Source organism: Gopherus flavomarginatus, chromosome 10 (assembly GCF_025201925.1).
Source record: "Gopherus flavomarginatus isolate rGopFla2 chromosome 10, rGopFla2.mat.asm, whole genome shotgun sequence".
Classification (NCBI taxonomy): Eukaryota; Metazoa; Chordata; order Testudines; family Testudinidae; genus Gopherus; species Gopherus flavomarginatus.
In genome coordinates, this window is record NC_066626.1 from 61,081,893 (window position 1) to 61,096,002 (window position 14,110).

The window sequence follows — 14,110 nt, forward strand, 5'->3', positions numbered from 1 at the left end:
TTGACATTTCAGTTAACAACCCATCTAAAACAGAAGACCAGAATAAAAACATTTCAGGGAAATTATGATTTACTATATGTCTCACATTTTATTTTCTTCCATGGGTGGTTTGCGTAGTCCAACTTCTCATACCAGATTAGAAAGATTTTATTTTTTTCAGTCTAGGATCCTCCTGCATATAAATTGTTCTATGACATTTCTCTTTTGTGCATTGCCTGCATTTCTTTATTTATAACTTGTATATGCTGTAGAGTAATTGTGTAAACATAATAAACCATGTTGCCTATAAGCATGTTTTTTTGTCAAATATATAATTATTTATAGAGCAAAGAAGCTATTTTGTCCAGCTTTATTTCTTAAACATCCTTTGTATTACTATAGCAGAACTGTTGTTGCCATGGTTAAGGCTGCATTCTGTTTTGAACTTAAAACAGTAGTTAAACCCGTAAAACACAATATACCTGGCCTAAAGTTTCAAAAGATAATCTGTTGAGTAAAACCTGTATTTTCTGCCTCAGGAGACGGGGGGGAGAGGGAGCGAAGGGGGGGAGAGGGTGAAGGGAAGAGGGAGTGTTGAAGAGAATTGGTTAATTTTAGTTCCCAAATTCTAGTTGATTTTAAAAAGGGCCAAACATTTCATCTTCTGAGTTTGCATGATTTTTCTCGCTGTCATAACACAGTCTTTTTGTGCCACAGTTAGCCAATGAAGGACAAGATTTATGATGAACAGGGTACTCTACACCATACCTGCTGATTTGTCAGAGATCAGGAGCTTCATTAAATTGTTCATCAAGCTTAGGAGCTTTTGACCTTTGTGATGCAAGAGCTGCTAATGTTGATCATCATAAGCTTGTTCATCATCATATAGTTCAGCCAATTCAGGATCTGCAGAATCATTCACTACTTTGACAAGTATCAGGAGCATTGTGAAAGTGCCTGTTGGCTCATAAACAGATAGTGCTTTTCACGTAAGGAACCATTCTGTTGGAGATCATTATTTAATATACTGCAAGTCACAACTGAATCTTTATGCGCAATTATTAGCTAATGGAGACCATGAAAAAGTTTAGTTTTTAAAAAGAAAAGTGAAAAGTTCCTTTTTTGCAACATTTTGACTTACTCTGCTTTTCAACACCTTAGGAGGCTCTGAAATCCTGCCTGTTGTCTTGTTCCCCCAGTAATATGCACAGCATCCCAAACTGAGGCCTAGTATGGTAGAGGAAAAGAGATTTTACTAGTCCAACAGCATTATTGTTGCATTGTAGAGGAAGATCTTCAAGAAAGTAATGTCTGTTTTCCAAAATAAAATATTATTTGCAAAAGTCTCTGTTCTTTAAAGTAGAGCTCTTGAATTTGCTGGATAAAGATTTTCTTGTTTTGCTCCAGACCCAGCTGGTCACTTTGATAGAAATATTATTCTTTGTGAAATTAGTCATTGCTGTGTGAGACAGTTTTCTTAACTTAAATTATCAGTACGTTATGTGTGTTTTAAGGGTATGTACATAACATACTTAAAACACAAATCCACAGCTACAAGGAAATAAAAAGTGAAGGTACCTAACATTACATTCCTTTTACTCATCCACCCAGAGATGTACTTTCTCCACTAGAACAAATGTCATGCACCAGACAATGCACAATATCCTCAATTCTGTGTCAATAGAGAAGCCAGGTTCTAGCACCCTTTCAAAAAACAGAAGTGAGTATGATTTTTCAAGAACAGTTCAGAATGGTTAGTGGAGGGAAAGTCTGGTCTTTTTGCGATGGTGGTGGTGAATCTGAAGAAGTTGTGCGCTGTTACATACCTTAATTTTACATTTCCTTGTTTTTGTGGTTTTGTGTTATATAAGTTGTTTATGCAGTTTAACTCATACAAAATAATGGGTTTTTTTTTGTATTATATATGTTGCAGTACATGGTTTTCAACTAATTGTTAATTAGAGCAATACTAGATAATTTTGAACAGACTTATTTTCTCTGAAGCATTTAAGAAAATAAAAACATCACACAAGTTCTTATTTTAGTTTTGATAGCTTAAACTATTTTTCTGGCCTTAATCCTTGAAGTCCAGGGAGGGAAGGAGAGTGAGAGTGAGGAGGGGAGAAAAGACACTCCATCACTTAGCTCTCATCCAGAAGACATTCTTTGTGCTGTACTTGTGGACCACTGTCTGAGTCAGATATCCTTGTTGTTAATATCCATTCAATACCTTTAGTTGTGGCAGGTGAGCAGAAGTCTAGGTTGGACTGCAATATATATATATTTGCAAGATTTACTCTTTGTTGGAAAATGAATGAGCTAGTAAGACTTACAAGTTCTATTATTTTAATCAAACTGTTCCTCTAATAAAGTACTCTGAAATTCTTGTTCAGATGTGTGTGCCTCATATCAGTAAGTCTACTAAAATTCTACTCTTTATTATATATTTTTAATGTACAATCCATTATACTTCCAGATCCATTTGAAGCTTTCATCATTTTTTCCATTCGTCACGAGATCAGAAAGATTGATCTTCACAAGCGAGACTATAGTCTCTTAGTTCCTGGTTTAAGAAACACAATAGCACTTGATTTTCATTTCAATCAAAGCTTACTGTACTGGACAGATGTGGTGGAAGATAAAATTTACCGAGGCAAGCTTTCTGAAACTGGAGGTATGAATTTAACTTTTGACTTATTTTAGTAGGTCCTTAAAAAGAGAGTGCCAGCCAAAGTAATGCAGTCACAGAACATCAAACTTGTCAGATTCTGGCCAAGCTATTAATATTACTCCTCTCAGAGTAATTGTTTTAGGTTATCTCCAAACTCAGGCAGGAGTCACTGGTTTTGTTATTTCAGTTTACAACTTGAATATTATCTTTAGAACTGTAAAGGCTAGAGACTTAGTTTTTAAAGTGATACTTCAGATTCTAGTGCACAATATTATAGCTTTTCTTTCCCTTAACAAATGGAGAAATATGAGACCTTTAACATGGTGACCCAACCACACTATAGAGCACAACATAATCTCACAGTGTATACAGAAATACTTTCATAAAAATGTTTTCTAGGTTGATGTACACCTATGCATTTTTTCACTGAAGACCTAGCAAACAAAATCACACATTATTTAAAGGTTCAGTGTGTTCAGAAACTTGATTTTAAATTTCCCTTCATTTCTTATTCCTGTAATGACCAAAAATGTATTTTGTACATAAGCATATACTCTCTCACTACTTGTGAGAAAAGAAAAATAACTAATGAAGATAAATATCATCATGTCAGATTGCCTATTATGTAGTCTCTCACTGAAAAATAAGTATTAAGACTCATTAAATGGAGACAGTATTAACTATAGCCTCAGAAAAGTGATATACAGTTGTGCATATTTTAATTATTTTTGTTTAGTTGGCAGTGTGATCATGCATTTATCACGTTTTAAGTGTTGTATCTCTATTCTAATTCTTTTATATGTTTGCAACCTTTTGATCTTTGTTAGGTGTGAGTGCCATTGAAGTCGTAGTGCAGCATGGCCTGGCCACTCCTGAGGGTCTTACAGTAGACTGGATTGCAGGAAACATATACTGGATAGACAGCAATTTGGATCAGATTGAAGTAGCAAAATTAGATGGCACTTTAAGAACAACATTAATAGCAGGCGCTATGGAGCATCCCAGGGCTATTGCCTTAGATCCTAGATATGGGTAAATATAGAAAAGTTCTTTTTTCATGATTGCTTATAAAAACAATAATGTTTAGATGCTTTGAGGAATAAGCTTGAAATGTATGAATGTGTGTTGGTTTATTTGGAGTGAGCGCTTACATTTAACTTACCTTTAACAATGCTTGAAGAACTAAATTTTTTGGTCCAGTGAACCAGGGCATCAGGAGATGTCGGAGTCATTCTAGTCTTGACTTTTTTATTGACTCACTGTGCGACTGTGGGCAAGTAATTTAACCTCTCTGTTTGTTTCTTCATCTCTAAAATAGGGATAATAATGTTTACCAGCCTTTGTAAATAGCTTGTAGATCTGCAGATGAAGAGTACTATATGAGTTCCAAGCATTATTATTTAATAGTAATCAAAAGTAAAATATTTACTAGTTAAACTGGTTAATTCATTTATTTTACCCTATAGCATACATAATTAGTTGCATTTCTGATGGCTGTTTAGATGCATATTTAATAATATAAAGCAAACTGTTCAATTAATTGTAGTCCTAAAATCATATGTCAAAGAAACAGTATATTCTTCTATTCCACATAATACTATATGTGATTTGTAGGTCTTTTCTTTTTTTTTTAACAGTAGTTTATCTGTCCTGATAATATGGCAAAAATGGTCTAATGTTTCAGTACACTACAGCCAAGTCAAGGAAGGGTAATATTAAACAAATGTCTTTATATTTCTCAATTTTTTGTTGGATTTTACTATTTAAAGTTTAAATGAAATTCGTGAATACATGTGATATCCACTAAGAATTTAGCTTAGTGGAGTCTCTCGTCCTGATTGTCCTTGAATGCAGCTTGAAACAGGGAATAATTTAGTAGGCATTAGTGAAGTTAAATCAGTGTAAAACTGGTGAAAGTGAGAGGAAAATGAAGTGCCATGCCTGCAATCCATAAGTCAATTTTCAGCCAGCTGTTGAATGACACAAAACTCACGTCTGGAAATATGTTTGTTTACTACATAAAATATTTTAAAAATTCTTTGAGTTAGACCATTTTATTGAGATGAATGAAAAATAATGATCCAGACATAGAGCACTGTTAGATCAATACTGGACAGAGTTTGATTTATTAAAATATCTTTGGAAGCCAAGATGTAATGTCTAAAAGCCAATTGGCCACAAAGACAAGGCCATTGTCTTTATACATAACAGCCTTTTTCCACTGATGATAAATTAAAAAATGGATATAAAGGGTAGGATAAGTTAGAAAGAATTTGTAGACAATAATATTTTCTTAAAAAGCAATGGTGTACATATTCCTTCTGGTAACAGTGGAAAAAAAAACCTTTGAGAACACAAAGCATTATCTGCCCCATCTATTCTAAAGAACTTTTGAATAACAAAATGACAAATGATTCAAATCAAAGATTTGTTTGTATTGCTTTACATTCCTTAAAATGTGGATCCAACTAGAAGAAAAGCAATCTTAGGTCTTTTGATAATTTGATTTTGAGTCCTTCCTCCTTATCTATTTTATGGTTAATTTCTAACGTCAAACATTTTGAAAAAGATATTGAAAAGCTGTTTTGGAAAAAAAGGATGATTTTCAAAGTAGAGTGCACATGTGGGCTTATACTTAACTTACCATATGTACATGCAAAACTGGCTAACAAAGGCATAATGGGGTTCAAGATAGCAGTGTGGGAGGCAAAACAGATTCAGCAGAGTTACTGTGTCCCCTCCTCCTATAGCTGGATAGTAGAAGGGCTGGAAGGAGGTATTGATCTGGCAGAGCCAAGGTTCTTGCTGCCAAATGCTGGTTTAGCTGTACTGCGTATAGATCCAGCATTGTTTACTTCCTTGCCACAGCATGGAGGAAACTGTGAGGAAGTTCGTTCCCCCCTGGGCTGTTCCTGAGGCTGTGCAACAATGCCCTGCCACCTTATTCAGGGCTTGTGTCAGTGCCAAGTTTGAGTCTAAGTATATGAGCATTTTGACAGCTAGTTAGTTGTGCACAATGAGTATTTATGCCCTGGCTTCAATTGTGCATTCACAGATGCACGCAAGCAATTGTGCAGGCCTAAAATCTAGATCATAATGTCTAGATTTGATTCAATCTTTAATAAGTGTACACAATATGGAAGACTTCAACTTAAACTCCACTAACACTGTACATCTAAATATTAGTGTTTTTATCCACTTATATTTAAATCTTGTATTAGATTTTGTTGAGATGGTAAACTTTTAAAAGCTTTCTGAAATCTTTAATTTTTACCTCTGGTGAAATGTACTCCACCAAAAATTGGAATTGGTTAATTTTACTTAAGCATGATCACTTATCAAATAACACAGCTTGTTCCAAATCTGACTTTGAATAAGTGCATTCATTTATAAAATACGTATTTAAAACATTTAACAGTCTCTGAGAAATGCATAATAATTGTAAGGCGTATTCTTGAATAGCTTTACACAGCAGTATATGTGTTCAGATTGCTCGTATTAAAGTGACTAAATAGACTTATTGAGAAAGCAGTGCAAAGGAGCACTCTGAACGGGCTCCAGATCAGAGAAATAACTCTTACCAAAGCCAATCAGAGAAACAGGTGTGTGAGTTTGGTAAGGGAGTGCATATTCGTTTTAAAATGGACACAGATTGGGGAAATTGGCATGTGGAATTATTCTGAACTTTTAAAAAAATGTTACAGGCCCATTTCTAGCCTATTTAATTTAAAGCATCCCTAGGTGACTTTAAATTACGTCCAAAATGTCTTTAAGGTCAGGAGCAAGAAGGCTGTAGTTGGCAACAAAAACTTTTAATACCTGTGAAATGGCATATCCCTCTTATAGCCAATCAGTGTTTACAGTGAGTGATTTAAGTAGATTATCTTAAAAATTACCTATTGGACTGCACAACTCCTGAGCACAGAATCTAGGGAACCCCAAAATATGTCATCAATCTGGTATAGCTACAGATATTCCATTATGGCTTCACTCTCCATATAGGAAGAGAAGAAAGGAATATCCAGAAGGAAGCACTTAGACATGGAAGTCTAGGCAAACCAAAAAGGAGGGATATGCACAGGATAAAAAAAAACAACATATGGAAACATGGATAAGCCACTACAGTTTCAAACCCCTCCTGCTACAAATGGGCTACAGATCAGATCAGCTCCTGCAGAGTCAGTAACATCACAGAGAGCCAATAATTGCTCATAATTCCAGCATCCAAAAAATAGACACAACATTTCTGGACTTGGTTTTCTGTTACAGATAGGGCTTATGCAGAGTACTTGTTGGAGTGGTGCACTATAAAGAGTGTATTGGCGCTTATTTGAAATTACCTGCACAGCTCACTTGTCGCTTTGCTGTTCATTCGTAATATACCCATCCCAATCTCATGGTAATAAAACCTTCATGCCATGTGAAATCATAATTATACAATTATGCATATTAGACTTTTAAAAACTGATCATATATATGATCTATTTTAAAATGTCTAATATGCATTTTATATATGTATATATACATATATGTATAAAGTTGCTGGTGATACACATTCATACAAAATATTATTAAAATGTTCTTTCATTTTAGAACCTATTTGGATATTTTTAGGCTATAAATCAATTACCTTATTTTCGAGACAGTGGAAGTAATTTGCATCTGATTATGTACACAGAATAGATGATAGTGGCTTTTTTAGAATAATACTATCTATACTTTAATGGTCTGTAGCTCATTTGCTTAATTATAGATCCACTAGAGTCTAATGAATGTAGATACCCTTGACTCAATATGCGGTTATGGCTTCTTACAAGCAGTTTTGGTATATCATTTCTGTGTCTATACAGTGGATTCTCAGTTTGTTGATAATTGACCTATCTGAGCTTAAAATGGGTGTTTCACATGAAGTGAATGTTGTCTTGCTATAAAATATTAAGGGGGAAAGTGTAATGAATTCCTCGGAAGACATATTTATAACACAAAGTAATTGCTTTAAAGATTATAAGATTTTGAGCAGCATAGGGAGTCAGCGTACAACAAACCTTTATTTACTGCATCACAAAAGGCCCTACTAACAATATGTACAAACTTTTGTTTTAGTGTTTTGTTTTTATTGTTTTGAGAATAAATATTTTTCTAATATGTGACTCTGTTTATCATACTGAAGTCCTGATCCTTCAAGGCTTACTCAAATAAGCAGGCCTTATGCATTTAATTACTTTATAAAAATCATTAGAGTTGCATGTATGAGTTAATTGATTCATAGATTGATAAAGTCAGGAGAAAGTACTGTGCTAATATAGTCTGTCCTTCAGAACAACACAAGCCATTGATGGTAATGGTATTGCTAACATGAATAAAGTTAAAGAGAATTGAGGCCTAACTTTGGAACTTTGAATTGTGGAACTTGAGTCAAATTTTCCTCTTGAGTTACACCTTGTGCAATCCCACCATTACAAATAGAGTTCTATAACTTGTGAGTTGGGGAGTATTTGGCCCATTATATTGATTTTATATAAAAGGTACTTTCGATTATTATGTTTGGAAAAAATAAGGTCCTTCAGGGATATTTTTGAGGCAGTCTTTGCCTCACTGACTAGGTCATAATCTCAATCTTAGTAGAATTGGATTTTGCACAAGGCAAACGTCCCATCTGTGAATTTCTTTGCTACTTTTATAGCACAGATTAGTTAACTAAGCATATACAGGTTTTTACCTGCAGAAACTGACTTACTAAGATATCTTCTGATTAAAGTGTGTATTATTTTTCCACTTTTAATCGAGTTACATTTTAGAATGATTTCAGAATGTATATAGGTAAACGATTAAGTAATAATTACTGGGTGTGTGTCATTGTGCACAGGTACTACGTGAAAAAGCCATTTCAGAATCTGTGTTCTAAAGGCTGGAACTATCAACCACTGTTTTTTTATTTTTTCTTTTTGAATGTAGTTTTTAAAAATTCTCATTGTTACGTTATCTAAACCAGGGGCTGCAGAATACCATTTAAATTGTGGGGGCATAGATTCCTCCCCCCCGACTCTCCTCTTCCCCTCTGAGGTGACCCCCCTCTAGTCCATGAGCCCTTACACACTTCCGAATTTGAGTGAGTGGTGATGTGGCCTGGCACAAACTTCCGTGGTGCTGCAACCCCAACCAGCTCGCAATACCGCTCACTCAAATTTGGCCTGGCCAAAGTGTGGTCGTGCCATGGCCTGGGTGACCCCCAGGCTCCAGTGACTGTAGTCTAAACTTTCTCCTGTTCAGTCCTCTCTACTACTGCTTCCTTTATCATTATTTATGTATAAAATCAAGTGTCTGCAAAACACTTTACATATATGAGCTGTTCTATGTCCTGTAGAACTTTATCATCTAAATGATTTTTCAATCTGTGTGAGATCCTGACTTCCAATTAGACTGCTTAAAACTCCCTAGTTTGGAATGTAGGAATGAAATTCTTTGTTCATGCAGAGCTGATGTAGCCATCTCTACAACATTCCCTCTCAATTCTCCCAGAATAGGATACCTACTGGGCAAAGAGAGACTAGAGCAATTCCTGGGTGATGTAACAGATGCATTGGGGGTCAAAACTGCTCTGAGAATGCCTTCACTAACGTCACAGGCTAAACTAGTCTCCAACACCCATACATTTCAGGGGAGCACAGTGATGGAATAGATCTCTAGTGTAGCTGAGGATCACATCCTAACTGCACATAATGACAGTCTGTAAGCATAGGCGCCAACTTCTCCTAGAGCCGATGGGTGCTCGACCCCCCTTACCCAACTCCGCCCTGCCTCGCCACCGTTCCAACCCCTTCCCCAAAGTCCCCACCCCAACTCTGTCCCCTCCCTGCCCCATGGGAATCTTTCCCCAAATCCCTACCTCAGCCACACCTCTTCTCCACTTCCTCTGAGTGTGCCACATTCCCGCTCCTCCCCCCTCCCTCCCACAGCTTGGGAGGAGAAGCGGGGATGCAGCACACTCAGGGGAGGAGGCGGAGACAGAGTGGAAGTGAGCTGGGGCAGGGCGAGGAGCTTGGCTGCCACCAATTTTTCCCCCTGGGTGCTCCAGCGCCTATGTCTGTAAGCAGTGGAGTTGTAACTGTGTTAGTCCCAGGATATTAGAGAGACAAAGTGGGTGAGGAAATACCTTTTATTGGACCAGCTTCTGTTGATGAGAGAGACAAACTTTTGAGCCATACAGAGCTCTTCTTCAGCTCTAGGAAAGGTACTCTCAGCAAAATGCAAGATGGAGCAGATAATTTGGAGTAAGAAGTTAGCACATGTTGTAAGGGACCATTCAAGGTTGAGTGGCCCATTAACATCTCTGCAGTCATAGGATAAAAAGAAAGGGATAGTGGGTTGTAGATTGTGTAATGAGTCTTAACTCCAGTGTGTCTCTTCAGTCCACGATTTTTTACTATATAAGATGGTTGCTCACCTTTGTAGCTGTTGTTCTTCTAGGTGTGTTGCTCATATCCATTCCAATTAGGTGTGCGCGCGCCTTGTGCACATTCATTGGAAGATTTTTACCCTAGCAACACTCGGTGGGTCGGCTGGGTCGCCCCCTAGAGTGGCACTGCCATGGTGCCAGATATATACCCCTGCGACCCAACGGCCCTTCAGTTCCTTCTTGCCGGCTACTCCGACAGAGGGGAAGGAGGGCAGGTTTGGAATGGATATGAGCAACACATCTCGAAGAACAACAGTTACAAAGGTGAGTAACCGTCTTTTCTTCTTTGAGTGCTTGCTCATATCGATTCCAATTAGGTGACTCCCAAGACTTACCTAGGCGGTGGGGTCGGAGTGAGATGTTGCAGACTGTAGAACTGCTGATCCAAATGCCACGTCATCTCTGGACTGTTGAACCAGAGCGTAATGTGAGGCAAAGGTGTGGACCGAGGACCAGGTAGCTGCGCGACATATCTTCTGGATGGATACATGAGCCAGGAAGGTGGCAGATGAAGCCTGAGCCCTGGTAGAATGTGCGGTGAGGTGGCTCAAGGGAACATGAGCCAAGTTATAACAAGTACGGATGCACGCCGTCACCCAAGATGAGATCCTCTGGGAGGAGACAGGTAGACCCTTCATTCAGTCTGCCATCGCGATGAAGTGTTGGGGCATTTTACGAGAGAGTTTTGTCCGCTCGATATAAAATGCGAGCGCTCTACGGACGTCTAGGGAGTGCAATTGTTGTTCCCGTCATGATGAGTGTGGCTTCGGGAAGAAGACCAGAAGGAAGATATCCTGGTTGATATGAAAGACCTATACCATTTTAGGGAGGAAAACCAGGTGTGGTCGCAACTGCACCTTGTCCTTGTGAAACACAGTATACGGTGGGAGCCCTAAGCTCGGAGACTCGTCTGGCCAATGTAATGACTATGAGGAAAGCTGTCTTCCAGGACAGGTATAGTAGTGAGCAGGCTGCTAACGGCTCGAAAGGGGCAGACATAAGTCTGGTTAGAACCAGGTTGAGGTCCTAGGTTGGGGCGGCACGGCGTACTTGGGGGTATAGGCGGTCCAAGCCCTTGAGGAACCTAGAAATCATAGGGTGTGAGAACACGGAGTGGCCACTTTCCCCTGGGTGGAAGGTAGAGATGGCCGCCAAGTGCACCCTCAATGATGATACTGCTAGGCCTTGTTGTTTGAGAGACCAGAGGTAGTCCAAGATGATGGGGATCAAGACCTCAGTGGGAGTAACATTATGCGTTTCGCACCAGCAGGAGAAACGCTTCCACTTGGCCAGATACGTTGACCGAGTGGAAGGTTTCCTGCTACCCAGGAGTACTTGTTGTACTGAGGCAGAGCAATGTAACTTGGACTGGCTTAACCACACAGCAGCCATGCTGTGAGGTGAAGGGACTGCAGGTCTGGGTGATGAAGTCTGCCGTGGTCCTGAGTTATGAGGTCTGGGTGAAGAGGCAGGGTAAATGGGTTGGCTATCGACAGGTCGAGCAGCATGGTGTACCAGTGCTGCCTAGGCCATGCTGGAGTGATCATGATCAAGCGAAGTCTGTCCCTGCAGAGCTTTATCAGGACCCTGTGAACCAGCGGGAATGGTGGAAAGGCATAAAGCAGTTGGCTCATCCACGGCATCAGGAAAGCGTCCGAGATCGAGCCTGGGGAGAAGCCTTGGAAGGAGCAGAACATCTGGCATTTCCTGTTCTTGCTGGAAGCAAAGAGGTCTATACGGGGAAAGCCCCACTTCCGGAAAACAGAATGAATAACGTCCAGACGAATCAACCACTCGTGAGACAGGAAGGATCTGCTGAGTCGATCCGCCAGAGTGTTCCGAACCCCTGGGAGAAAAGACGCTACGAGGTCTATCGAGTGGGCTATACAGAAATCCCAGAGCTGGATGGCTTCCTGACAGAACTGTTTAGGTCTCTGATGAAGCAACAGTTGTTGCTAGGTTTTTAATTATAAGGGGACAACATGACCTGTTGCTAACATTAATACACTTTAGAGAAAGGGAGATGTTAATGCCAACTGGCAAAAGCCCACAAGCTAATATAAAACAAGTTGACCTTAACAGAAGGTTAGATTTTGGGGGGAAATTACAATAGAGTCAAAGGAACAACAAGAAGGAAATCAATGGGGGGATCTGTTCAACATCTTAGATGTCTGTACACAAATGCAAGGAGTTTGGGGAATAAACAGGAAGAGCTAAACGTATTAGTACATAAGCTGAATTATGATTTAATTGGCATCACAGAGAGTTAGTGGGAGGAGTCTCATGGCTGGAATATTGGCATAAAAGGGTATAACTTATTCAAAAAGAACAGGCAAGGAAAAATGAGAGTGGAGGTTGAGGTCCAGGAGGAGGTGGGAGGTAGATGAGCTGAGAATCTCTGGGTAAAGATAAAAGGGGTGGTATCAGCATGAGGATCTACTATACACCACTGCATCAGGAAGAGGATGTGGATGAGGCATTTCTAAAACACATAACAGAAATATCCAAAGGGGCCCGGATGGTAATGGGGGACTTTAACTACCCAGACATCTGTTGGAAAAGTAATACAGCAAAACACAAAATCTCCAATAAGTTCTTGGTCTGTATCACAGACAAATTTTGTTCCAGAAAGTGGACGTATCCAGGGACACAGGCATTTTAGACTTGATTCTGACCCACATGAAGGATTTGGTAGTAAATCTGAAGGTGAAAGGGAATTTGGGTGACAGTGATCATGAAATGATAGATTTCATGAGTCTGAGGAAAGAAAGTAGTGAGAGCAGCAGAATAAGGGTAAAGGACCTCAAGAAAGCAAACTTTAGCAAACTTTAACAAACTCAGAGAACTGGTAACTAAGGTACCATGGGAAGAAAATCTAAGGGGAAAAGTCATTCAAGAGAGCTGGCAGTTACGCAGGAGACAATATTAAAGGCACGACTGCAAACTATTCCAGTGCAAAGGAATGAAAGGAAGAATAGTAAGAGGCCAATATATATCCATCATGAGCTCTTTAATGACCTACAAATCAAAAAGGAATCCTACAAAAAGTGGAAATGTGGTCAAATTGATAAGAAGGCATATGAAAGAACAACACAAGCATGTAGGGACAAAAGCAGAACGTCTAAGGCACAAAAGAGTTACACATGGCAAGGGATATTAAAGGCAATAAGAATACATTAGGTGCTAGAGAAAGATGAGGGAAAATGTAGGTTCTCTACTTAGTAGGGAAGGAGAGCGAATAAGTGATAACATCACATGGGGTTCCGCAGGGGTCAGTCCTGGGTCCAGTAAAATTCAGTAGTTTTATTAATAACTTGGATAATGGAGTTGAGTGGTGGTTTGCAACCTATTTTTTTATTTGAAGACCCCCAAAAATATTTGAATGAAGGTGTGGACTTTTTTGGAAATCTTAGCCATAGGCTGCAGACCCCATCAGTCCATGGACCACAGGTTGAAAAGCACTGTTCTACAGTAACAGCAACTTTTTACGGACCCCTTAGACCAGAGGTCTCCAACCTTTTTATGCCCAAGATCACATTTTGAATTTAAGGGAACCCAGAATCTACCCTGACCCTTTCCTGTGGCCATGCCCCTTCCCCAAGGCCATGCCCCACCCACTCCATTCCCCACACTCTCCGTCACTTGCTCTCCCCCATCCTCACTCACTCTTCACTGGTCTGAGGCAGGAGGTTGAAATTTGGGAGGGGGTGGGGGCTCTGGGCTGGGGCCGAGGGATTTGCAATGTGGGAAGGAGCTCCAGGCTGAGCCTGGAGCAGAGGGTTGGGGTGTAGGAGGGGGTGAGGAGGTGCAAGCTCTGGGAGAGAGTTGGCATGCAGGAGGGGGCTCCAGGCTCGGGCAGAGTGTTGGGGTGCAAGAAGGTGCTGGCTCTGGGAGGGGGCTCAGGGCCAGTCAGGGGCTTGGGGTGCAGGATGAGGTTTTGGGTGCTGGCTCTGGGAGGAGGCTCAGGGCTGGGGTATGAGATGCTGCTCTAGGAGGGAGGCACT

The 14,110-nt window shown here is 39.7% G+C and overlaps 1 protein-coding gene across 5 annotated transcripts in view; it reads left to right on the forward strand.

The window, feature by feature from the left end:
* LRP1B (LDL receptor related protein 1B) overlaps positions 1–14,110 on the forward strand; it is a 1,302,041-nt gene that overhangs the window by 835,443 nt on the left and 452,488 nt on the right. For all 5 annotated transcript variants that reach the window (XM_050969143.1, XM_050969139.1, XM_050969140.1 and 2 more), the window contains 2 exons: positions 2,456–2,653; positions 3,478–3,682. In XM_050969143.1, coding sequence (XP_050825100.1) covers positions 2,456–2,653; positions 3,478–3,682 — 403 coding nt within the window. The remainder of the gene's footprint in view (positions 1–2,455; positions 2,654–3,477; positions 3,683–14,110) is intronic.